Raw genomic sequence first — 25,431 nt, 5'->3', positions numbered from 1 at the left:
ATGCACAGTCCTGAAGTGTTTGTTTAAAAAGGATTTTGTTCGTTTATTCCTCTTGCTTGGTTAAAATACAATTAGTCTAAAACAGTTGATTTGTTGAAAACAGATTAATTTAATCAAGTAGCTAAACAAGTTAGCAATCATGTCATTTTCTCAGGGCTGCCAATTATTTACTATGTGATTTTCATTGCCCCCTGGCACAATCCCTAGATCGGGGACTGGGGGTCCTCCCCCAGAAATATTTTACTGTTTTAAAGCTAATTTCCTGCAATTCTATGTATTTTGACATGTCTATGACCAGGGTGGTGTATTCAGGATGCTTTAAACATGAAATGAACACCAAAAATTTGACAACTTTTTTGCTTTGAGATTTGTGGGGAAGGAAATGGAAAGTATGCTAATATTTTTTGGGGGGGAGAACAAATTGGTTGTTTATTCAGACAGTAATGAAATGAGATAGGGAGACCGGCAAATGCTAGAAATGGTGGGAATGTTGGATGCAGGGATTGAGCCCTGTTCTCAGGTGGAAAGTTGTATGTGACATGTGCCAGGGAGTTTTACCACTACACCAAGGCTCTGCACAGGAATGATGTTATATTAATGGTTGATGGCAGAGGGGATCAAATCATAGATCGCAGTCTGCTTGTCCATAGACTGCTTTCAAGGTAAGGACGCAAAACATTTTGTAATTTTGGTGAACTATCTCTTTAAAATAGGTCTGGAAGAAACTCTCCAGGTGGCTTGGACATCCCTTAATCTAAGTTTCCCAAGTACTGGGTGTTTGAAAATGTTCTTGTTATAACAATTAATTTCTCAAAATCACCCAACTTTCAAGAAAAATCTAAATGAATATCAATATTCAGGTGGTTTATGCCAACTAGTTGAATATCAATATTCAGGTGGTTTATGTCTACTAGTTGTAGATCAATATTCAGGTGGTTTATGTCTACTAGTTGTAGATCAATATTCAGGTGGTTTATGTGTCACAGTTGACTTGGACTGGTGTAAGGCGGAATCAGATGCAGGAGACAGGTGCTGGAGTTGAGTGTCCTTTTAATAATTTGACACACAAAAAACAAAACCCCGAGGCACAGGGCGCTACAGACAGACTGCCTGGGAAAAACGCATTCCCGATATGGCGAACAAACTATAAATATTAGCGGCACAAAAAGGCACGGGGCGCAGCCCGGTAAATTCTCTCCTCCTTAAACTGTCAGATAACAAACCCGTAATAAAAACACGGACGACCGTCCTGAGTGGACAATCAACAATCCCACACAAAATCCCAACTGAAAACACACCTTAAATAAATCCCCACTAATGACAACACAAAACAGGTGCGGAACAGACAGACAAAACTAAACGACAGAAACAACGATCGATGGCAGCTAATAGGCCGGCGACGACGACCGCCGAGCGCCGCCCGACCGAGGAGGGGCGCCACTTTCGTTGGATCCTGTGACAGTACCCCTCCCCTGACGCCGGCCTCGGGGACGGCCCGGATCCGGTCGGCGACGGTGGAAGTCCAGCAGCATAGAGGGATCCAGAACGTCCGCCGCCGGAACCCAGCACCTCTCCTCCGGACTGTACCCCTCCCAGTCCACGAGGTACTGCAGGCCCCCTACCCGACGTCGGGAGTCCAGGATGGCTCGGACTGTGTACGCCGGGCTCCCCCCGATGTCCAGGGGGGGCGGGGGGGCCTCCAGCACCTCACTGTCCTGCAGCGGACCAGCTACCACCGGCCTGAGGAGAGACACATGAAACGAGGGGTTAATACGGTAATACGAAGGAAGTTGTAACCTGTAACACACCTCGTTTATCCTCCTCAGGACTTTAAACGGCCCCACAAACCGCGGACCCAGCTTCCGGCAGGGCAGGCGGAGAGGCAGGTTCCGGGTCGAGAGCCAGACTCTATCCCCCGGGTTAAACACGGGGGCGTCACTGCGGTGGCGGTCAGCGCTCTCCTTGTGCCGTTCGCTCGCCCTCCTTAAACATTCCTGGACCGCGTTCCAGGTCTCCTGAGAGCGCTTGACCCATGCCTCCACCGCAGGAGCCTCCGTCTGGCTCTGTTGCCATGGCACCAGGACCGGCTGATACCCCAGCACCACCTGGAAGGGTGACAGATTAGTGGAGGAGTGGCGCTGAGAGTTCTGGGCCATCTCGGCCCATGGCACGAACTGCGCCCACTCCCCTGGCCGGTCCTGGCAATACGACCGCAGGAACCTGCCCACATCCTGGTTAATGCACTCTACCTGCCCATTACTCTCGGGGTGGAACCCCGAGGTCAGGCTGATCGAGACCCCCAGCCTCTCCATAAACGATTTCCACACCCTGGACGTAAACTGGGGACTCCGATCAGATACGATGTCCTCGGGCACCCCATAGTGCCGGAAGACGTGAGTGAACAGGGCCTCCGCGGTTTGCAGGGCCGTAGGAAGACCGGGCAAAGGGAGCAGACGGCAGGACTTAGAGAACCTGTCCACAACGACCAGGATCGCCGTGTTCCCCTGAGACGGCGGGAGATCCGTAAGGAAATCCACCGAGAGGTGAGTCCAGGGCCGCTGTGGAACAGGGAGGGGCTGTAATTTCCCTCGAGGTAGGTGCCTAGGAGCCTTACACTGAGCGCATACTGAACAGGACGAGACATAACGCCGGACATCCTCAGCCAAGGTGGGCCACCAGTACCTCCCCTTCAGGCCCCGCACTGTCCGTTCCACCCCAGGATGACCCGAGGAGGGTAGAGTATGGGACCATCGGATCAGGCGATCGCGAACATCAAGCGGAACGTATTTCAGGCCCACGGGACACTGCGGCGGAGTAGGTTCTGACCGACCCGCCCGCTCGATGTCCGCATCCACCTCCCATACCACCGGTGCCACCAGACAGGAGGCGGGAAGTATGGGAGTAGGATCGATGGTCCGCTCCTCGGTGTCGTAGAGACGTGACAGTGCGTCAGCCTTCCGGTTCCGGGAACCTGGAATGTACGAGAGAGTGAAGTTAAACCTCGTAAAAAACATGGCCCACCTCGCCTGACGGGGATTAAGCCTCCTCGCTGCCCGAATATACTCCAGGTTACGGTGGTCGGTCCAGATGAGAAAAGGGTGACGTGCCCCCTCAAGCCAATGTCTCCACACCGTCAAAGCCCTGACCACGGCTAACAGCTCCCGGTCCCCCACATCATAATTGCGCTCCGCCGGGCTCAGCTTCTTAGAAAAGAACGCGCATGGGCGGAGCTTCGGAGGAACGCCCGAGCGCTGCGATAGCACAGCTCCTACCCCAGCCTCGGACGCGTCCACCTCCACTATGAATGGCAAAGAGGGGTCCGGATGCGCCAGGACTGGTGCATTGGTAAACAGAACCTTCAGACGATGGAAGGCTCTGTCCGCCTCTGCTGACCATCGTAGCCGCACCGGCCCCCCCTTCATCAGTGAGGTAATGGGAGCTGCCACCTGGCCAAAACCCCGGATAAACCTCCGATAATAATTAGCGAACCCCAAGAACCGCTGCACCTCCTTCACAGTAGCTGGGGTTGGCCAATTACGCACAGCCGTCACGCGGTCACACTCCACCTCCACCCCCGAGGTGGAAATGCGATATCCTAGAAATGAGACGGCTCTTTTGAAGAACTCACATTTCTCAGCCTTGACGTATAGGTTATGCTCCAGCAGCCGCCCAAGCACTTTACGCACCAGGGACACATGCTCGGCGCGTGTGGCGGAGCAGATCAGGATGTCATCGATGTACACCACCACACCCTGCCCGAGCATGTCCCTAAGGACCTCGTCCACAAAGGATTGGAAGACGGCGGGAGCATTCTTTAACCCATACGGCATGACGAGGTACTCATAATGGCCAGATGTGGTACTAAATGCGGTTTTCCACTCGTCTCCATCTCGGATACGCACCAAGTTATACGCACTCCTGAGATCCAATTTCGTGAAGAAGCGCGCCCCGTGAAATGACTCCACTGCCGTAGCAATGAGAGGTAGCGGGTAACTGAAACCCACTGTGATAGCATTTAGACCTCTATAGTCAATGCACGGGCGCAGACCTCCCTCCTTCTTCTTCACAAAAAAGAAGCTCGAGGAGACGGGGGATTTAGAGGGCCGAATGTATCCTTGTCTCAAGGACTCAGTGACGTATGTATCCATAGCCACTGTCTCCTCCTGAGACAAAGGATACACGTGACTCCTAGGAAGAACCGCGTCAGCCTGGAGGTTTATCGCACAATCCCCTCGTCGATGGGGTGGTAATAGAGTCGCCTTCGTCTTACTGAAAGCGATAGCCAAATCGGCATACTCTGAGGGAATGTGCACGGTGGAGACTTGGTCTGGACTCTCCACCGTAGTCGCACCGATGGAAACTCCTATGCACCTACCTGAGCACTCCCCCGACCACCCCGTTAGAGCCCTCTGCCCCCACGAAATCTGGGGGTTGTGTGTGGCTAGCCAGGGGATTCCCAGTACCACTGGGAACGCTGGGGAGTCAATGATGAACAGGCTGATACGCTCCACATGACCCCCCCACGTCTGCATAACCAGTGGCACTGTGATCTCCCCTACTTGGCCTGACCCTAGCGGTCGACTATCTAGGGCGTGCACGGGGAAGGGGTGTTCCAGCTGAACCAGGGGAATCCCTAACCTCTTCGCTAACCCATGGTCCATAAAACTCCCAGCTGCACCTGAATCGACTAGCGCCTTATACTGGAAGTGAGGGGAAAAATTAGGAAAACAAACGGAGGTGTACATGTTGTTGACAGGGGGCTCTGGGTGTGGCTGGTGCGGACTCACCTGGGGGGCCGAAGCAGTGCTCTGCCTGCCCTCCGAACTCCTGGAGGGACCTCTCCAGCACCGGTCCACAGTGTGTCCTCTGTGTCCACATCGGGTGCAAGAGAGACCCCTCCGGTCCTCCTCGGTGCAGCCCCCCCTATCTCCATGGGCTGTGGAGCGGGAGGACTGGTAGGCGGAACGAACAGGCCCCGACTGCAACGTCCCCGGGCAGCCAGCAGGTTGTCCAATCTAATGGACAAATCCACCAGTTGGTCCAGAGTGGAGGTGTGGTCCCTACATGCCAGCTCCCGGCGGACGTCCTCGCGAAGGCTGCACCTATAGTGGTCTATCAGGGCCCACTCGTTCCACCCCGATCCAGCGGCGAGAGTCCGGAATTCCAATGCGAAATCCTGAGCGGTCCTCGTCTCCTATCTCAAATGGAATAGTAGCTCACCCGCCGCCCTGCCCTCCGGGGGATGATCAAAAACCGCCCGGAAGCGGCGGGTGAACTCCGGGTAGTCACCCCGGGCCGAGTCTGGACTATCCCAGACCGCATTGGCCCATTCCAGGGCTCGACCCGTGAGACACGAGACAAGGACGCTCACCCTCTCTTCGTCGGAGGGGGGGGGGGGGGCGGACGGTCGCCAGGTACAGTTCCAGTTGGAGCAAGAACCCCTTGCACCCAGCGGCCGTCCCATCGAACTCCCTGGGCGGTGAAATCCGGATCCCGCCGGCACCCGCTTCAGTGGGTGTGGGTAGGGGCGCAGGGTGAGGGACCGGAGCTGGTCTGGCTGGGGAGGCCCCTCTCTCCCAGCTCTCCAACCGGGCCAACACCTGATCCATGGCCGAGCCTAGGCGGTGGAGGAGGCCGGCATGTTGGGAGACCTGCTCAGCCATGGATGGCGCTTCTGCTCCTGCTGACTCCATAGGTTGTGGGTGCGGGATTCTGTCACAGTTGACTTGGACTGGTGTAAGGCGGAATCAGATGCAGGAGACAGGTGCTGGAGTTGAGTGTCCTTTTAATAATTTGACACACAAAAAACAAAACCCCGAGGCACAGGGCGCTACAGACAGACTGCCTGGGAAAAACGCATTCCCGATATGGCGAACAAACTATAAATATTAGCGGCACAAAAAGGCACGGGGCGCAGCCCGGTAAATTCTCTCCTCCTTAAACTGTCAGATAACAAACCCGTAATAAAAACACGGACCACCGTCCTGAGTGGACAATCAACAATCCCGCACAAAATCCCAACTGAAAACACACCTTAAATAAATCCCCACTAATGACAACACAAAACAGGTGCGGAACAGACAGACAAAACTAAACGACAGAAACAACGATCGATGGCAGCTAATAGGCCGGCGACGACGACCGCCGAGCGCCGCCCGACCGAGGAGGGGCGCCACTTTCGTTGGATCCTGTGACAGTACCCCTCCCCTGACGCCGGCCTCGGGGACGGCCCGGATCCGGTCGGCGACGGTGGAAGTCCAGCAGCATAGAGGGATCCAGAACGTCCGCCGCCGGAACCCAGCACCTCTCCTCCGGACCGTACCCCTCCCAGTCCACGAGGTACTGCAGGCCCCCTACCCGACGTCGGGAGTCCAGGATGGCTCGGACTGTGTACGCCGGGCTCCCCCCGATGTCCAGGGGGGGCGGGGGGGCCTCCTTAAATAAACACACCTTAAATAAATCCCCACTAATGACAACACAAAACAGGTGCGGAACAGACAGACAAAACTAAACGACAGAAACAACGATCGATGGCAGCTAATAGGCCGGCGACGACGACCGCCGAGCGCCGCCCGACCGAGGAGGGGCGCCACTTTCGTTGGATCCTGTGACATTATGCCTACTAGTTGAATATCAATATTCAGGTGGTTTATGTCTACTAGTTGTAGATCAATATTCAGGTGGTTTATGTCTACTAGTTGTAGATCAATATTCAGGTGGTTTATGTCTACTAGTTGAATATCAATATTCAGGTGGTTTATGTCTACTAGTTGTAGATCAATATTCAGGTGGTTTATGTCTACTAGTTGTAGATCAATATTCAGGTGGTTTATGTCTACTAGTTGTAGATCAATATTCAGGTGGTTTATGTCTACTAGTTGTAGATCAATATTCAGGTGGTTTATGTCTACTAGTTGAATATCAATATTCAGGTGGTTTATGTCTACTAGTTGAATATCAATATTCAGTTGGTTTATGTCTACTAGTTGAATATCAATATTCAGGTGGTTTATGTCTACTAGTTGTAGATCAATATTCAGGTGGTTTATGTCTACTAGTTGTAGATCAATATTCAGGTGGTTTATGTCTACTAGTTGTAGATCAATATTCAGGTGGTTTATGACTGCTAGTTGTAGATCAATATTCAGGTGTTTTATGTCTACTAGTTGAATATCAATATTCAGGTGGTTTATGCCTACTAGTTGAATATCAATATCCAGGTGGTTTATGCCTACTAGTTAAATATCAATATTCAGGTGGTTTATGTCTACTAGTTGTAGATCAATATTCAGGTGGTTTATGTCTACTAGTTGTAGATCAATATTCAGGTGGTTTATGTCTACTAGTTGTAGATCAATATTCAGGTGGTTTATGACTGCTAGTTGTAGATCAATATTCAGGTGTTTTATGTCTACTAGTTGAATATCAATATTCAGGTGGTTTATGCCTACTAGTTGTAGATCAATATTCAGGTGGTTTATGTCTACTAGTTGAATATCAATATTGGAGCCTCCTGTTGATCTTTTGATGAAGCCACCTGTTGATGGAGCCACCTGTTGATCTTTTGATGGAGCCACCTGTTGATGAAGCCACCTGTTAATGGAACCCCCTGTTGATCTTTTGATGGAGCCACCTGTTGATCTTTTGATGGAGCCACCTGTTGATGAAGCCACCTGTTGATGGAGCCACATTTTGATCTTTTGATGGAGCCACCTGTTGATCTTTTGATGGATTCACCTGTTGATCTTTTGATGGAGCCACACGTAGATGAAGCGACCTGTTGATGGAGCCACCTGTTGATGGAGCCACCTGTTGATGGAGCCACCTGTTGATCTTTCATGGAGCCACCTGTTGATGGTGCTACCCGTTGATCTTTTGATGGAGCCACCTGTTGATGAAGCCACCTGTTGGTCTTTTGATGGAGCCACCTTTTGATGAAGCCACATGTTGATCTTTTGATGGAGCCACCTGTTGATCTTTTGATGGAGCCACCTGTTGATCTTTTGATGGAGTCACACATAGATGAAGCCACCTGTTGATGGAGCCACCTGTTGATCTTTTGATGAAGCCACCTGTTGATGGAGCCACCTGTTGATCTTTGATGGAGCCACCTGTTGATGGAGCCACCTGTTGATGGAGCCACATTTTGATCTTTTGATGGAGCCACCTGTTGATATTTTGATGGAGCCACCTGTTGATCTTTTGATGGAGCCACCTTTTGATGAAGCCACCTGTTGATGGAGCCACATTTTGATCTTTTGATGGAGCCACCTGTTGATATTTTGATGGAGCCACCTGTTGATGAAGCCACCGGTTGATCTTTTGATGGAGCCACCTGTTGATCTTTTGATGGAGCCACCTGTTGATCTTTTGATGGAGCCACCTGTTGATCTTTTGATGGACCCACCTGTTGATCTTTTGATGGACCCACCTGTTGATGAAGCCACCTGTTGGTCTTTTGATGGAGCCAACTGTTGATCTTTTGATGGAGCCAACTTTTGATGAAGCCACCTGTTTATGGAGCCATATTTTGATCTTTTGATGGAGCCACCTGTTGACCTTTTGATGTTGTCACTTGTTGATGGAGCCACCTTTTGATGGTGCCACCTGTTGATGGTGCCACCTGTTGATCTTTTGATGGAGCCACATGTTGCTCTTTTGATGGAGATCACAAGTTGATGAAGCCACCTGTTGATGAAGCCACCTGTTGATCTTTTGATGGTGCCACCTGTTGATTTTTTCATGGAGCCACCTGTTGATGGAGCCACCTTTTGATGAAGCCACCTGTTGATGGAGCCACATTTTGATCTTTGATGGAGCCACCTGTTGATGAAGCCACCTGTTGATCTTTTGATAAACCGACCTGTTGATCTTTTGATGGACTCACCTGCTGATGAAGCCACCTGTTGATGTTTTGATGGAGCCACCTGTTGCTCTTTTGTTGGAGCCACATGTTGATGAAGCCACCTGATGATGGAGCCACCTGTTGATTTTTTGATGGAGCCACCTGTTGATGGAGCCACCTGTTGATGAAGCCACCTGTTGATCTTTTGATGGAGCCACCTGTTGATGAAGCCACCTGTTGATCTTTTGATAAACCGACCTGTTGATCTTTTGATGGACCCACCTGTTGATGGTGCCACCTGTTGATATTTTGATGGAGCCTCCTGTTGATCTTTTGATGGAGCCACCTGTTGATCTTTTGATGGAGCCACCTGTTGATGAAGCCACCTGTTGATATTTTGATGGTGCCACCTGTTGATCTTTTGATGGAGCCACCTGTTGATGAAGCCACCTGTTGATGGAGCCACCTGTTGATGAAGCCACCTTTTGATCTTTTGATGGAGCCACCTGTCGATGAAGCCACCTGTTGATCTTTTGATGGAGCCACCTGTCGATGAAGCCACCTGTTGATTTTTTGATGGAGCCACCTGTTGATGAAGCCACCTGTTGATCTTTTGATGGAGCCACCTGTTGATCTTTTGATGGAGCCACCTGTTGATGAAGCCACCTGTTGATTTTTTGATAAACCGACCTGTTGATCTTTTGATGGAGCCACCTGTTGATCTTTTGTTGGAGCCACATGTTGATGGAGCCACCTGTTGATCTTTCATGGAGCCACCTGTTGATGTAGCCACCTGTTGATCTTTTAATGGAGCCACCTGTTGATGAAGCCACCTGTTGATCTTTTGATAAACCAACCTGTTGCTCTTTTGTTGGAGCCACCTGTTTATGAAGCCACCTGTTGATGTTTTGATGGAGCCACCTGTTGCTCTTTTGTTGGAGCCACATGTTGATGGAGCCACCTGTTGATCTTTCATGGAGCCACCTGTTGATCTTTCATGGAGCCACCTGTTGATGAAGCCACCTGTTGATCTTTTAATGGAGCCACCTGTTGATGAAGCCACCTGTTGATCTTTTGATAAACCAACCTGTTGATCTTTTGATGGACCCACCTGTTGATGGTGTCACCTGTTGATATTTTGATGGAGCCTCCTGTTGATCTTTTGATGGAGCCACCTGTTTATGAAGCCACCTGTTGATCTTTTGATGGACCCACCTGTTGATGGTGTCACCTGTTGATATTTTGATGGAGCCTCCTGTTGATCTTTTGATGGAGCCACCTGTTTATGAAGCCACCTGTTGATGTTTTCATAGAGCCACCTGTTGATCTTTTGATGGAGCCACCTGTTGATGAAGCCACCTGTTGATCTTTTGATGGAGCCACCTGTTGATGAAGCCACCTGTTGATATTTTGATGGTGCCACCTGTTGATCTTTTGATGGAGCCACCTGTTGATGAAGCCACCTGTTGATGGAGCCACCTGTTCATGGTGCCACCTGTTGATCTTTTGATGGAGCCACCTGTTGATGAAGCCACCTGTTGATCTTTTGATGCAGCCACCTGTTGATGAAGCCACCTGTTGATGGAGCCACCTGTTCATGGTGCCACCTGTTGATCTTTTGATGGAGCCACCTGTCGATGAAGCCACCTGTTGATCTTTTGATGGTGCCACATGTTGATCTTTTGATGGAGCCACCTGTTGATCTTTTGATGCAGCCACCTGTTGATGAAGCCACCTGTTGATCTTTTGATGGAGCCACCTGTTGATGGTGCCACCTGTTGGTCTTTTGATGAAGCCACCTGTTGATCTTTTGATGGACCCACCTGTTGATAGTGTCACCTGTTGATCTTTTGATGGAGCCACCTGTTTATGAAGCCACCTGTTGATGGAGCCACCTGTTGATCTTTTGATGGACCCACCTGTTGATGTTGCCACCTGTTGATATTTTGATGGAGCCTCCTGTTGATCTTTTGATGGAGCCACCTGTTTATGAAGCCACCTGTTGATGTTTTGATGGAGCCACCTGTTGCTCTTTTGTTGGAGCCACATGTTGATGAAGCCACCTGATGATGAAGCCACCTGTTGATCTTTTGATGCAGCCACCTTTTGATGGAGCCACCTGTTGATGAAGCCGCATGTTGATTTTTTAAAACCTTTTTTTAAATAGGCAAATCAGTTAAGAACCAATTCTTATTTTCAACGACGGCCTACCAGGGAACGGTGGGTTAACTGCCTTTTTCAGGGGCAGAACAACAGATTTTTACCTTGTCAGATCAGGGAGTCAATCCAGCAACCTTTCAGTTACTGGCCCAACTATTGGATACATGTAAAGGTGTAAGCATTGGATAGGTGGAAGCTTTGGATAAGTGGAAGCATTGAATAGGTGTAAGCATTGAATAGGTGTAAGCATTGGATTGAGTTACTTTACACCATGGTTAAGTCCCTGAGACGAGAAATGTGCAAGTCCACACTTTGGTAGAAGTTCAATGGATACGCAGTCAATGTTAATGGTAAGAAGTAAATTATTCTTTAAAAGGGTGAATAATTGACCCAAGTTGTTGCAGTGGTAAGTAGTAGTGAAACCATAATGAACCAACTGGGGGAATGGGATGGAGAAATGGTTTACAGTAGGCAGGCTGGGTCCCAGCCTGCCTACTGTAAACCATTTCTCCATCCCATTCCTCCAGTTGAGTCCCAGCCTGCCTACTGTAAACCATTTCTCCATCCCATTCCTCCAGTTGAGCCCCAGCCTGTCTACTGTAAACCATTTCTCCATCCCATTCCTCCAGTTGAGCCCCAGCCTGTCTACTGTAAACCATTTCTCCATCCCATTCCTCCAGTTGAGTCCCAGCCTGTCTACTGTAAACCATTTCTCCATCCCATTCCTCCAGTTGAGCCCCAGCCTGCCTACTGTAAACCATTTCTCCATCCCATTCCTCCAGTTGAGTCCCAGCCTGCCTACTGTAAACCATTTCTCCATCCCATTCCTCCAGTTGAGCCCCAGCCTGCCTACTGTAAACCATTTCTCCATCCCATTCCTCCAGTTGAGCCCCAGCCTGCCTACTGTAAACCATTTCTCCATCCCATTCCTCCAGTTGAGCCCCAGCCTGCCTACTGTAAACCATTTCTCCATCCCATTCCTCCAGTTGAGCCCCAGCCTGCCTACTGTAAACCATTTCTCCATCCCATTCCTCCAGTTGAGCCCCAGCCTGCCTACTGTAAACCATTTCTCCATCCCATTCCTCCAGTTGAGCCCCAGCCTGCCTACTGTAAACCATTTCTCCATCCCATTCCTCCAGTTGAGCCCCAGCCTGCCTACTGTAAACCATTTCTCCATCCCATTCCTCCAGTTGAGCCCCAGCCTGTCTACTGTAAACCATTTCTCCATCCCATTCCTCCAGTTGAGCCCCAGCCTGCCTACTGTAAACCATTTCTCCATCCCATTCCTCCAGTTGAGCCCCAGCCTGCCTACTGTAAACCATTTCTCCATCCCATTCCTCCAGTTGAGCCCCAGCCTGCCTACTGTAAACCATTTCTCCATCCCATTCCTCCAGTTGAGCCCCAGCCTGCCTACTGTAAACCATTTCTCCATCCCATTCCTCCAGTTGAGCCCCAGCCTGTCTACTGTAAACCATTTCTCCATCCCATTCCTCCAGTTGAGCCCCAGCCTGCCTACTGTAAACCATTTCTCCATCCCATTCCTCCAGTTGAGTCCCAGCCTGCCTACTGTAAACCATTTCTCCATCCCATTCCTCCAGTTGAGCCCCAGCCTGCCTACTGTAAACCATTTCTCCATCCCATTCCTCCAGTTGAGCCCCAGCCTGTCTACTGTAAACCATTTCTCCATCCCATTCCTCCAGTTGAGCCCCAGCCTGCCTACTGTAAACCATTTCTCCATCCCATTCCTCCAGTTGAGCCCCAGTCTGCCTACTGTAAACCATTTCTCCATCCCATTCCTCCAGTTGAGCCCCAGCCTGCCTACTGTAAACCATTTCTCCATCCCATTCCTCCAGTTGAGCCCCAGCCTGCCTACTGTAAACCATTTCTCCATCCCATTCCTCCAGTTGAGCCCCAGCCTGCCTACTGTAAACCATTTCTCCATCCCATTCCTCCAGTTGAGCCCCAGCCTGCCTACTGTAAACCATTTCTCCATCCCATTCCTCCAGTTGAGCCCCAGCCTGCCTACTGTAAACCATTTCTCCATCCCATTCCTCCAGTTGAGCCCCAGCCTGCCTACTGTAAACCATTTCTCCATCCCATTCCTCCAGTTGAGCCCCAGCCTGTCTACTGTAAACCATTTCTCCATCCCATTCCTCCAGTTGAGTCCCAGCCTGCCTACTGTAAACCATTTCTCCATCCCATTCCTCCAGTTGAGCCCCAGCCTGTCTACTGTAAACCATTTCTCCATCCCATTCCTCCAGTTGAGTCCCAGCCTGCCTACTGTAAACCATTTCTCCATCCCATTCCTCCAGTTGAGCCCCAGCCTGTCTACTGTAAACCATTTCTCCATCCCATTCCTCCAGTTGAGTCCCAGCCTGCCTACTGTAAACCATTTCTCCATCCCATTCCCCCAGTTAATCAAATGAAGGGTGTGACTAGAATTGATGAAGTAAATGGCTTTTCCTGTCAATTACTTTTAATGTGATAAACTCACTTATTGTTTATATGTGTGTCCCTTTTGAAAGTTTAATCAAAACTTTATTCAGCCAATAAATCCTTTTTTTTAATTGATGAAATATTCAGCAGTCAAGTACCAATGAGATGAACTCATTGCTATTCAGCCTAATCAAGCCTTGGTATGGAATTACTGACGTATTACCTCCGCCTTAGGAAATCAATGGGGAAAGAAGTCCCACTTCCAGTTGGCCACCAATCTCTATTTGACCTGCTGTAATACAGACCGTATAAAAGCATATACCTTTATTTAACTAGGCAAGTCAGTTAAGAACACATTCTTATTTTCAATGATGGATTCCTAGGAACAGTGGGTTAACTGCCTTGTTCAGGGGCAGAACAACAGACTTTTAACTTGTCAGCTCGGGGATTTGATCTTGCAACCTTTCAGTTACTAGTCCAACACTCTGACCACTAGGCTACGCTGCCGCCCAATCTAGCAATGTGTTTCATTGTGTCTTAATTGAAAGCATAGTCTTATTTTATTCATCGTTCCAATAAGGAAGTAGCAATACCAGTATTAATGGCCATCAGGCTCAGACAATATCCATAACGACTATATACAGAGTACTAACACTTCAAGACCCTATGGTCAGATGACTTTTCATAAAGATGTCACGGTAAGTAATGGAATCCAGGTTTCTGGGTGTGTGGGGAGTGATCACACCACATCAAGGGGGTCAGATGACTTGAGGAAGGAGAAAGAACCAATGGAGGCAGTAAACAGGCTGGTAGATGGGATGGGGGGGGGGGTCCAGGTGGGATTGGGGCACATCCATGTGTCAGACCAGGTTGTCCTCAGTCCCGATCCAAGAGCCTCAGGCCATCCGGAAGGAGAGACAGAGAAAGAGAAAAGATTAGGCTTAGTGAGAGCATGGTTAAGACCATAGTACAGAGGCGGTAGAGGATAAGGCTTAGTGAGAACATGGTTAAGACCATAGTACAGTGGAGGTAGAGGATAAGGCTTAGTGAGAACATGGTTAAGACCATAGTACAGTGGCGGTAGAGGATAAGGCTTAGTGAGAACATGGTTAAGACCATAGTAGACCACATACACTGGAGGTAGATGATAAGGCTTAGTGAGAACATGGCTAAGACCATAGTACACTGGAGGTAGATGATAAGGCTTAGTGAGAACATAGATAAGACCATAGTAGACCACATACACTGAAGGTAGAGGATAAGGCTTAGTGAGAACATGGTTAAGACCATAGTACACTGGAGGTAGAGGATAAGGCTTAGTGAGAACATGGATAAGACCATAGTACACTGGAGGTAGATGATAAGGCTTAGTGAGAACATGGCTAAGACCATAGTACACTGGAGGTAGAGGATAAGGCTTAGTGAGAACATGGTTAAGACCATAGTACACTGGAGGTAGATGATAAGGCTTAGTGAGAACATGGTTAAGACCATAGTACACTGGAGGTAGAGGATAAGGCTTAGTGAGAGCATGGTTAAGACCATAGTACACTGGAGGTAGATGATAAGGCTTAGTGAGAACATGGTTAAGACCATAGTACACTGGAGGTAGAGGATAAGGCTTAGTGAGAACATGGTTAAGACCATAGTACACTGGAGGTAGAGGATAAGGCTTAGTGAGAACATGGTTAAGACCATAGTACACTGGAGGTACAGGATAAGGCTTAGTGAGAACATGGTTAAGACCATAGTACACTGGAGGTAGAGGATAAGGCTTAGTGAGAACATGGTTAAGACCATAGTACACTGGAGGTAGAGGATAAGGCTTAGTGAGAACATGGATAAGACCATAGTACACTGGAGGTAGAGGATAAGGCTTAGTGAGAACATGGTTAAGACCATAGTACACTGGAGGTAGAGGATAAGGCTTAGTGAGAACATGGTTAAGACCATAGTACACTGGAGGTAGAGGATAAGGCTTAGTGAGAACATGGTTAAGACCATAGTACACTGGAGGTAGAGGATAAGGCTTAGTGAGAACATGGTTAAGACCATAGTACACTGGAGGTAGAGGATAAGGCTTAGTGAGAACATGGTTAAGACCATAGTACACTGGAGGTAGAGGATAAGGCTTAGTGAGAACATGGCTAAGACCATAGTACACTGGAGGTAGAGGATAAGGCTTAGTGAGAACATGGTTAAGACCATAGTACACTGGAGGTAGAGGATAAGGCTTAGTGAGAACATGGATAAGACCATAGTACACTGGAGGTAGAGGATAAGGCTTAGTGAGAACATGGTTAAGACCATAGTACACTGGAGGTAGAGGATAATCAATAGTTTTGTTGTGGACACTGGATAATCTGACTAACATACACCTGTTTGACCTGGCTGTGATACTGTAGGACTACTCCACTTGTTGGACCAGGCTGTGATACTGTAGGACTACTCCACCTGTTTGACCTGGCTGTGATACTGTAGGACTACTCCACCTGTTTGACCTGGCTGTGATACTGTAGGACTACTCCACCTGTTTGACCTGGCTGTGATACTGTAGGACTACTCCACCTGTTTGACCTGGCTGTGATACTGTAGGACTACTCCACTTGTTGGACCTGGCTGTGATACTGTAGGACTACTCCACCTGTTTGACCTGGCTGTGATACTGTAGGACTACTCCACCTGTTTGACCTGGCTGTGATACTGTAGGACTACTCCACCTGTTTGACCTGGCTGTGATACTGTAGGACTACTCCACCTGTTTGACCTGGCTGTGATACTGTAGGACTACTCCACCTGTTTGACCTGGCTGTGATACTGTAGGACTACTCCACCTGTTTGACCTGGCTGTGATACTGTAGGACTACTCCACCTGTTTGACCTGGCTGTGATACTGTAGGACTAGTTATGTTACTTTACTGGGTCAATTCAGGAAGCATTCAATGTCCTGTGTTTGTGTTTACCATGGCAACCAGCAATGTAAATAAGGAGATGTACAGAACGATAATCAGCCTCTGTGTCTGTGGATCCTTTCCCCTAAATGTAATGCTCATGCCAACCCAGGCCCATCTTTTCAAAGAAACACAATTTATTTCAATCTTGTTCCGTTTTCACTTTTTGTTACCTGGTAAATAACCAACAACCATAGATAACCACAAGGAGAATAAGGTGAGGAATCATCCCATGTCAACTAGGTGCATCATTTTGAAGAAACACAATTTATTTCAATCTTTAGTTGAGTAAAATAAGTCGTTTTGTTCCGGTCACAAGATAATCCAGAAAATTGCAGTAGACAGCGCCACACTCAGGCAGAAAACGGAATGTTCTATTCTTAGCCAGGCCCATCTCTTTAAAAATAAAACACCATTCATTTAAATCTCTATTTGAGCAAAATAAGGTAAAGATCGTCACAGTCAAGGCAGAACATTGTGAATGTTCTATCATAAAGTGAGAACAATTCGTTTCCCTGGCTGTTATATGGCTGCTACTTAGAAACACTATAACAGGTAAATTAATAGAAGATATTCACTGCTATAAACCTGTCTCCAATTTAATCGCATAGTTTACACTGATCCCACCGCGCGCCTTTGACAAATAAATATCCGCCTGAAAAGGCATCAAGTGGTCTGTTTTGAGCTTAAAGTATTCCAAACACTGATGATAACCAGATGATCCCAATATTTTAGGTAGTTAACGATGCACTCCTCTGGTATGTTCTATTACGAACTGTCTGGGACTTGTTGTTGTTTCCCTATTAGCTACTGAGAGATACAGTAAAGTCAAAGACGAAATTAACTGCAATACACTGGTCTCAAATATATTACCATAACTAGGCTACACAGAACTACGGCGGACCCATTGTAAAATGAGAGGCTCTTCACCATATTAAAAGGTGTCCCACTGCAACATGCCTAGCTCTGCCCACTGGGGCGTGATTTACGGAGCGCTCTTTGAAATTAACGCTCGTATCGTCCTATATGGAGAGTGCTTGACTTAGGCCGGAGCTGTCCAGAGCGCCTTACCGACACTTCTAATTTTGGGATTCCTCTATTAAACAAGGTAGACTATAACCGGCCCAGATTGACAGGCAGAAAATGTTACATATATAATTCATTATCAAAATGACCCTTCAGTGCGCGTCTGTGTGTGCTGCGTGTGTGCCGTTATCCGACGAGAGAGCCGCGACATTTCAGCAGCAGGTATAAAATAATGACATAAAATAGACTATCTAGATAGCCAATTCAAAACATAACGTGTAGCAGTTATCTAACTGAGCATTAATGTCCCTTTCGCCTTTCGACCGGAACTGTATAGCCGAGCTAAATCTGCACGGTTGGAAAACTGGGATTAAACAGTAGCCATGTAATTGGGACACCGTTAAAAAGATTCCTAGAATATTAATACTATAAATACATAATTTTGCCTAATTGACAAAAAGACTTGCTGTGCATAGATCTCACCTGAAACATGAATATTTGAGCCGTATATACAGTTGAAGTCAGAAGTTTACGTACATCTTAGCCAAATACATTTAAACTCAGTTTTTCATAATTCCTGACATTTAATCCTAGTAAAAATTACCTGTTTTAGGTCAATTAGGATCACCACTTTATTTTAATAATGTGAAATGTCAGAATAATACTAGAGAGAATTATTTATTTCAGCTTGTATTTCTTTCATCACATTGCCAGTGGGTCAGAAGTTTGCATACACTCAATTAGTATTTGGTAGCATTGCCTTTAAATTGTTTAACTTGGGACAAACGTTTTGGGTAGCCTTCCACAAGCTTCCCACAATAAATTGGGTGAATTTTGGCCCATTCCTCCTGACAGAGCTGGTGTAACTGAGTCCGGTTTGTAGGCCTCCTAGCTCACACATGCTTTTTCAGTTCTGCCCGCAAATTTTCTATAGGATTGAGGTCAGGGCTTTGTGATGGCCACTCCAATACCTTGACTTTGTTGTCCTTAAGCCATTTTGCCACACCTTTGGAAGTATGCTGGGGGTCATTGTCCATTTGGAAGACCCATTTGCGACCAAACTTTAACTTCCTGACTGATGTCTTGAGATGTTGCTTCAATATATCCACATCATTTTCCTGCCTCATGATGCCATCTATTTTGTGCAGTGCACCAGTCCCTCCTGCAGCAAAACACCCCCACAACATGATGCTGCCACCCTCGTGCTTCATGGTTGGGATGGTGTTCTTCGGCTTGCAAGCCTCCTCCTTTTTCCTCCAAACATAACGATGGTGATTATGACCAAACAGTTCTATTTTTGTTTCATCAGACCAGAGGACATTTCTCCAAAAAGTACGATCTTTGTCCCCATGTGCAGTTGCAAACCGTAGTCTGGCTTTTTTATGGCGGTTTTGGAGCAGTGGCTTCTTCCTTGCTGAGCGGCCTTTTATGTTATGTCGATATAGGACTCGTTTTACTGTGGATATACATACTTTTGTACCCAAGTTCCTTTGCTGTTGTTCTGGGATTGATTTGCACTTTTCGCACCAAAGTACGTTCATCTCTAGGAGACAGAACGCGTCTCCTTCCTGAGCAGTATGACGGATGCGTGGTCCCATGGTGTTTATACTAGCGTAAAATTTTTGTACAGATGAACGTGGTACCTTCAGGCGTTTGGAAATTGCTCCCAAAGATGAACCAGACTTGTGGAGGTCTGCATTTTTTTGTCTGAGGTCTTGGCTGATTTCTTTTGATTTTCCCATGATGTCAAGCAAAGAGGCACTGAGTTTGAAGGTAGGCCTTGAAATACATTCACAGGTACACCTCCAATTGACTCAAATTGTCACGGCTGTCTAAAGGAGCAGACCAAAGTTCAGCGTGGTTGTAGTTCCATATTTTATTTAATCCGTGAAACTTTGCAAAAACATAAATAACTGAAATGACAAAACAACAAACTGTGACGCAGAGAGAAACAAACACTACTCAAAATATAATAACCCACAAAAACCCAGGAAGAAAAACCCCTACTTAAATATGATCTCCAATTAGAGACGACGAGGACCAGCTGCCTCCAATTGGAGATCAATCCCCACCCAAAACATAGAAATAGAAAAACTAGAATTTAAACATAGAAGTACAAAACATAGAAAAACACAAAACACCCCCTGTCACGCCCTGACCTACTCTACCATAGAAAATAACCTCTTACTATGGTCAGGACGTGACAGTACCCCCCCAAAGGTGCAGACTCCGAATGCTCCTAAACAAAAACAAACAAAAACAAAAGGGAGGGTAGGGTGGGCAACTCCTGTTTATGGCGGCTCAAATGGAGTCCACATAACCGTAACCTCCAGCAGAGGAGGCAGCTCCGGTTCGGGGCATAACCCCCACTCCACCCGCTGATCCTTCTTCTTTAGTACCAACGGACCGTGGATCGTCGTCGAAAGAACCGGACTGTAGATCATTGCTGGAGGTTCTGGGCTGCTGGCTGCCGCTGGAGGTTCCGGGCTGCAGGCCGTCGCTGAAGACTCCGGGCTGCAGGCCGTCGCTGAAGGCTCCGGGCCATGGATTATCGCTGGAGGCTTCGTGCCATGGATCATTCCTACAGGCTTCGTGCCATGGATCATCCCTACAGGCTCCGGGCCATGGATCATCACTGGAGGCTTCGTGCCATGGATCCTCCCTACAGGCTTCAGACCATAGATCATCACTGGAGGCTTCTTTATTGGAGCTGGAATAGGTCTCACCGGACTTGAGAACGTCGCTGAGAGTTCTGGACTAGGGAACGTCGCTGGAGGCCGGGTGCGCAGAGCAGGCACAGGGTATACTGGGCCGTGGAGGCGCACTGGAGGTCTGGAGTTTATGGCTGGCACAACCCATCCTGGCTGGATAACCTCAGTAGCTCGACAAGTGCGAGGCATTGTGACAGGTCGCACAGGTTTGTGTTGGCGAACTGGGGGTACCGTGCGTAGAGCTGGCGCAGGATAACCTGGGCCGAGAAGACACACCGGAGACCAGGAACGCTGAGCAGGCATACTCCTTCCTGGCTCAATGCCAACTCTAGCACGGCACCTGTGATGAGCTTGCACTGAGCGCACCGGGCTGTAGCTGCGCACTGGCGACACAGTGCGTATCTCAGCATAACATGGTGCTTGCTCGATCACTCGCTCCCCACAGTAAGCACGGGGAGTTGGCTCAGGTCTCCAACCTGACTCTGCCAATCTCCCCGTGTGCCGGCTGTTTCTCGCACTTGCTTCGTGGTTGGTACAGCGCCTCATAATAACGCCGCTCTGCTTTAGCTGCCTCAATCTCCTCCCTCGGGTGGCAATATTCCCCAGCCTGCCTCCCGGTTCCTTTACCGTCCAGAATCTCTTCCCAGGTCCATTCCTTTCCACGCTGCTTGGTCCTTTTGTGGTGGGTTATTCTGTCACGGTTGTCTAAAGGAGCAGACCAAAGTTCAGCGTGGTTGTAGTTCCATATTTTATTTAATCCGTGAAACTTTGCAAAACATAAATAACTGAAATGACAAAACAACAAACCGTGACGCAGAGAGAAACAAACACTACTCAAAATATAATAACCCACAAAAACCCAGGAAGAAAAACCCCTACTTAAATATGATCTCCAATTAGAGACAACGAGGACCAGCTGCCTCCAATTGGAGATCAACCCAAAAAAACAACATAGAATAGGAAAACTAGAACTTAAACATAGAAATACAAAACATAGAAAAACACAAAACACCCCCTGTCACGCCCTGACCTACTCTACCATAGAAAATAACCTCTTACTTTGGTCAGGACGTGACACAAATGATGTCAATTAGCCTATCAGAAGCTTCTAAAGCCATGACATCCTTTTCTGGAATTTTCCAAGCTGTTTAAAGGAACAGTCAACTTAGTGTATGTAAACTTCTGACCCACTGGAATTGTGATACAGTGAATTATAAGTGAAATAATCTGTCTGTAAACAATTGTTGGAAAAATTACTTGTGTCATTCACAAAGTAGATGTCCTAACCGACTTGCCAAAACTATAGTTTGTCAACAAGAAATTTGTGGAGTGGTTGAGTTTTAATGACTCCAACATAAGTGTATGTAAACTTCCCACTTCAACTGTACTGTACCAGTCAAAAGATTGGACACACCTACTCATTCCAGAGGTTTTCTTTATCTTTACTATTTTCTACATTGTAGAATAATAGCGAAGACATCAAAGCTATGAAATAACACACATGGACTCATGTAGTAAACAAAAAAGTGTGCGTTTGTTGTGTGCCTCCAATCAAGTTGACTTGTGAATTTTCTTAGAGATTGGTTTAGATGATGATGGTAAAGAGATTAGAATTTAACACTGAGCTTCAACCAATATACCTACAGTACACTATCATCTATAACGTTTTGTCTTATGAATGTTAATAAATACACAGACGACCTTGTTCATTAGTGTGATGATTTTTATTGGTTTGTGATGATTATAGTTAAAGCAAAGCAGCTGCAGGGATCATCTCAACAGACAGTAAAGATTCTATTTTGGAATGACTGGACAGCAGAACACTCAGAGGAACAGAATGAGAGTGCAGTTCTAGAGAACACCAGCTAGAGTTCTACATTCTAGGAGAATTCCAGCCACCAGCCAGTAGTGTGCAGGATCCAGACATGACATCATGCCATGGATTTAATACCTCCTGGTGTCTAACTTTAACAAGACATGTACCCATAATGCATCCATAGTATTACTATCTTTCTTTTATCTGGTGGACATGGGTTTCTGAGTCCTACTCAAACCAAGCATGAGACTGAGACCAGGATTCAATCCCAGCAGTTTGTCAGCTATGTGCCATTAAAAGGTCATTTCTGATTGAACTGAAATCATACATTTATCGCAAATTCAGTCTTATTATCATGTTATATTAAGTAGCCTATTGAATCCCAGCCTGAATATTCAGTAGCATATAGCAGGGTAAGGACTGAATATTCAGTAGCCTATAGCAGGGTTAGGGTAAGTACTGAATATTCAGTAGCCTATAGCAGGGTCAGGACTGAATATTCAGTAGCCTAAAGCAGGGTAAGGACTGAATATTCAGTAGCCTATAGCAGGGTTAGGGTAAGGACTGAACATTCAGTAGCCGATAGATAGATAGATATATAGATAGATAGATAGGGTAGGGTGCTCTAGGGTAGGGTTGAGTGCTGTGTGTTAGGGTAGTGTCCTCCACGGTAGGGTATTTAGGGTACTTTAGGGTAGGGTAGGGTCCTCCAGGGTAGGGTCCTTTAGGGTAGGGTGGTGTGCTGTAGGATAGGGTAGGGTGCTCCAGGGTAGGGTTCTCTAGGGTAGGGTAGGGTGCTGTAGGGTAGATTATGGTACTCTAGGGTAGGATAGGGTGGTCCAGGGTAGGGTGCTCAAGGGTAGGGTAGGATCTTCCAGGGTAGGGTGCTCTTGTCACGTCCTGACCAGTAAAGAGGTTATTTGTTATTGTAGTTTGGTCAGGGGGTGTTTGTTTAATGTGTTTCGGGGTTTGTTGGGCAATGTTCTATGTTAGTCTACTTCTATGTCTGTGTCTAGTTTATCTATTTCTATGCTTAGTTTATTGGTTTGACCTTCAATTGGAGGCAGCTGTTTCTCGTTGCCTCTAATTGAAGGTCCTATTTAGTAGGGGTGTTTTTTCATGGGTTTTTGTGGGTAGTTGTTCCTCTTGTAGCTGTGTGTCTCACAGGACTGTTTTTCGTCGTTCTTTTTGTTTTTGTGTTCAGTGTTTATTTTGGTTCTCTTCACAATAAAGAAGATAAGTATTCACATTCCCGCTGCGCCTTGGTCCCATCTTTACGACGACTGTGACAAGAGTAGGGTACTATAGGGTAGGGCAGGGTGCTCTAGGGTAGGGTGGGGGGCTCCAGGGTAGGATAGGGTGCTCCTGCATTTGGTCACGATGTTGAACTCTTCAGAGAGGTGGTGCTGGTGTTGCTAGGGGTTTTGCTACGGGGCTCCAGCCTCAGTTTTATTGGTCGTTTGGGCATCAGCATACCCTGGACGTCCATCTCCAAAGGAATCTATAGAGAATAACAGAACATAACCCTGGATGTCCATCTCCAACAGGATATATAGAAAATAACATGACATAACCCTGGTTATTCATCTCCAACAGTGTGTGTGTTGTGTGTGTGTGTGTGTGTGTGTGTGTGTGTGTGTGTGTGTGTGTGTGTGTGTGTGTGTGTGTGTGTGTGTGTGTGTGTGTGTGTGTGTACATGCTATGTGGTTGTGTGAATTGCGTGTGTTGCATTGGGGTAATCTTTGGACTTCCTGTCAGTTCAGGTACAATTTCATTTGATAACTCCTGTTATATAACCCTCCCCAGTCTTAACCACAGATCTAGGGCCAGATTCGCCTGCCCCAGTCCTAACCTGAACCATTAAATACTTACCTAACAAAAAAACTGGTGGGACCATGTTAAAACAGGTGATGACCATGTTAAAACAGGTCCATGTTAAAACAGGTGCTGACCATGTTAAAACAAGTGGTGACAATGCTAAAACAGGTCCATGATGAAACAGGTGGTGGCCATGTTAAAACAGGTCCATGTGCAAACAGGTTGTGACCATGTTGAAACAGGTGGTGACCATGTTAAATCAGGTGGTTACCATGCTAAAACAGGAGTTGACCATGTTAAAACAGGTGCTGACCATGTTAAACCAGGTCCATGTTAAAACAGGTGCTTACCATGTTAAAACAGGTCCATGTTAAAACAGGTACTGACACTGTTAAAGCAGGTGGTGACCATGTCAAAACAGGTGGTGACCATGTTAAAAGAGGTGGTGACCATGTTAAAACAGGTGGTTACCATGCTAAAACAGGAGTTGACCATGTTAAAACAGGTGCTGACCATTCTAAAACAGGTGGTGACCATATAACAGGTGGTGACCATGTTAAAACAGCTGGTGACCATGTTAAAACAGGTGGTGACCTTGATAAAACAGGTGCTGACCATTCTAAAACAGGTGGTGACCATGTTAAAACAGGTCCATGTTAAAACAGGTGGGGAGCAGGTTAAAACAGGTGCTGACCATGTTAAAACAGGTGGTGACCATGTTAAAACAGGTCCATGCTAAAACAGGTGGTGACCATGTTAAAACAGGTGCTGACCATGTTAAAACAGGTGGTGACCATGTTAAAACAGGTCCTTGTTAAAACAGGTGGTGACCATGTTAAAACAGGTGCTGACCTTGTTAAAACAGGTGCTGACCATGTTAAAATGTTTGATGATGTCATATAAAATGTTTGATGATGTCATATTCTGTCTGCTCAGGTGAGCGTCTCACCTCGGTCTCGTCGCAGACGGAGAAAGTGAAACTCTGGAGGATCTCGACCATGGCCAGTTTGATCATGATCAGGGCGAAACGCATCCCGATACAGTTCCTGGGCCCCGCCCCAAACGGCATGTACGTGTACGGATCAATAGACTCCTTGTTGTCCTTACTGAACCTGGACAGGGAGAGGGCAGACACATTACACATTGTATTGTAGTTGATTTGTGGTTGTGGTTCAGACACATTACACATTGTATTGTAGTTGATTTGTGGTTGTGCTGTGGTTGTATTAAGGTTGTGGTATGGTTGGATTGTGGTTGTGTTATGGTTGTACTGTGGTTGTGTTAAGGTTGTGTTATGGTTAGATTGTGGTTACGGTGCGGTCCAGTACCTCTCTGGTTTGAACTCCTCAGGGTCTGACCAGATCTCTGGGTCACGGTGGAGGGTCCACGTGGGAACCAGGACAACGCAGTCTTTGGGGATGACGATGCCGTTGATCTCCACCGTCTTCTTGGCGACCCTCTCCAGTCGCAGCATGACGGGATACAGTCTCAGAGACTCATTCAACACACAGTCCAAATAGTCCATCTGCATCAGAGCTTCGTACTGGATTGGAGCCTGCACCAGGGTTACATACAAATCAGTACCTCACCACATCTGGCACCAGGGTTACATACACATCAGTACCTCACCACATCTGGCACCGGGGTCACATACAAATCAGTACCTCA

General features: G+C 47.3%; 1 protein-coding gene across 2 annotated transcripts in view; it reads right to left on the bottom strand.

The window, feature by feature from the left end:
• Nucleotides 1-21,834: 21,834 nt before the first annotated feature.
• LOC115178667 (cytochrome P450 3A27-like) overlaps nt 21,835-25,431 on the bottom strand; it is a 54,515-nt gene continuing 50,918 nt past the window's right edge. The window contains exons 11-14 of one of the 2 annotated variants that reach the window (XM_029739934.1): nt 25,092-25,318; nt 24,713-24,875; nt 23,308-23,446; nt 21,835-22,782 (exon numbers count right to left, since the gene is read on the bottom strand). In XM_029739934.1, coding sequence (XP_029595794.1) covers nt 23,321-23,446; nt 24,713-24,875; nt 25,092-25,318 — 516 coding nt within the window. In that variant the 3' untranslated portion in view covers nt 21,835-22,782; nt 23,308-23,320. Of the gene's footprint in view, nt 22,783-23,138; nt 23,447-24,712; nt 24,876-25,091; nt 25,319-25,431 lie in introns of those variants that run through there. The other variant, XM_029739935.1, reaches the window with a different exon arrangement.

The sequence above is a fragment of the Salmo trutta genome, chromosome 38, assembly GCF_901001165.1.
Source record: "Salmo trutta chromosome 38, fSalTru1.1, whole genome shotgun sequence".
Lineage (NCBI taxonomy): Eukaryota > Metazoa > Chordata > Actinopteri > Salmoniformes > Salmonidae > Salmo > Salmo trutta.
This window is presented reverse-complemented; position numbering and strand designations above follow the sequence as displayed.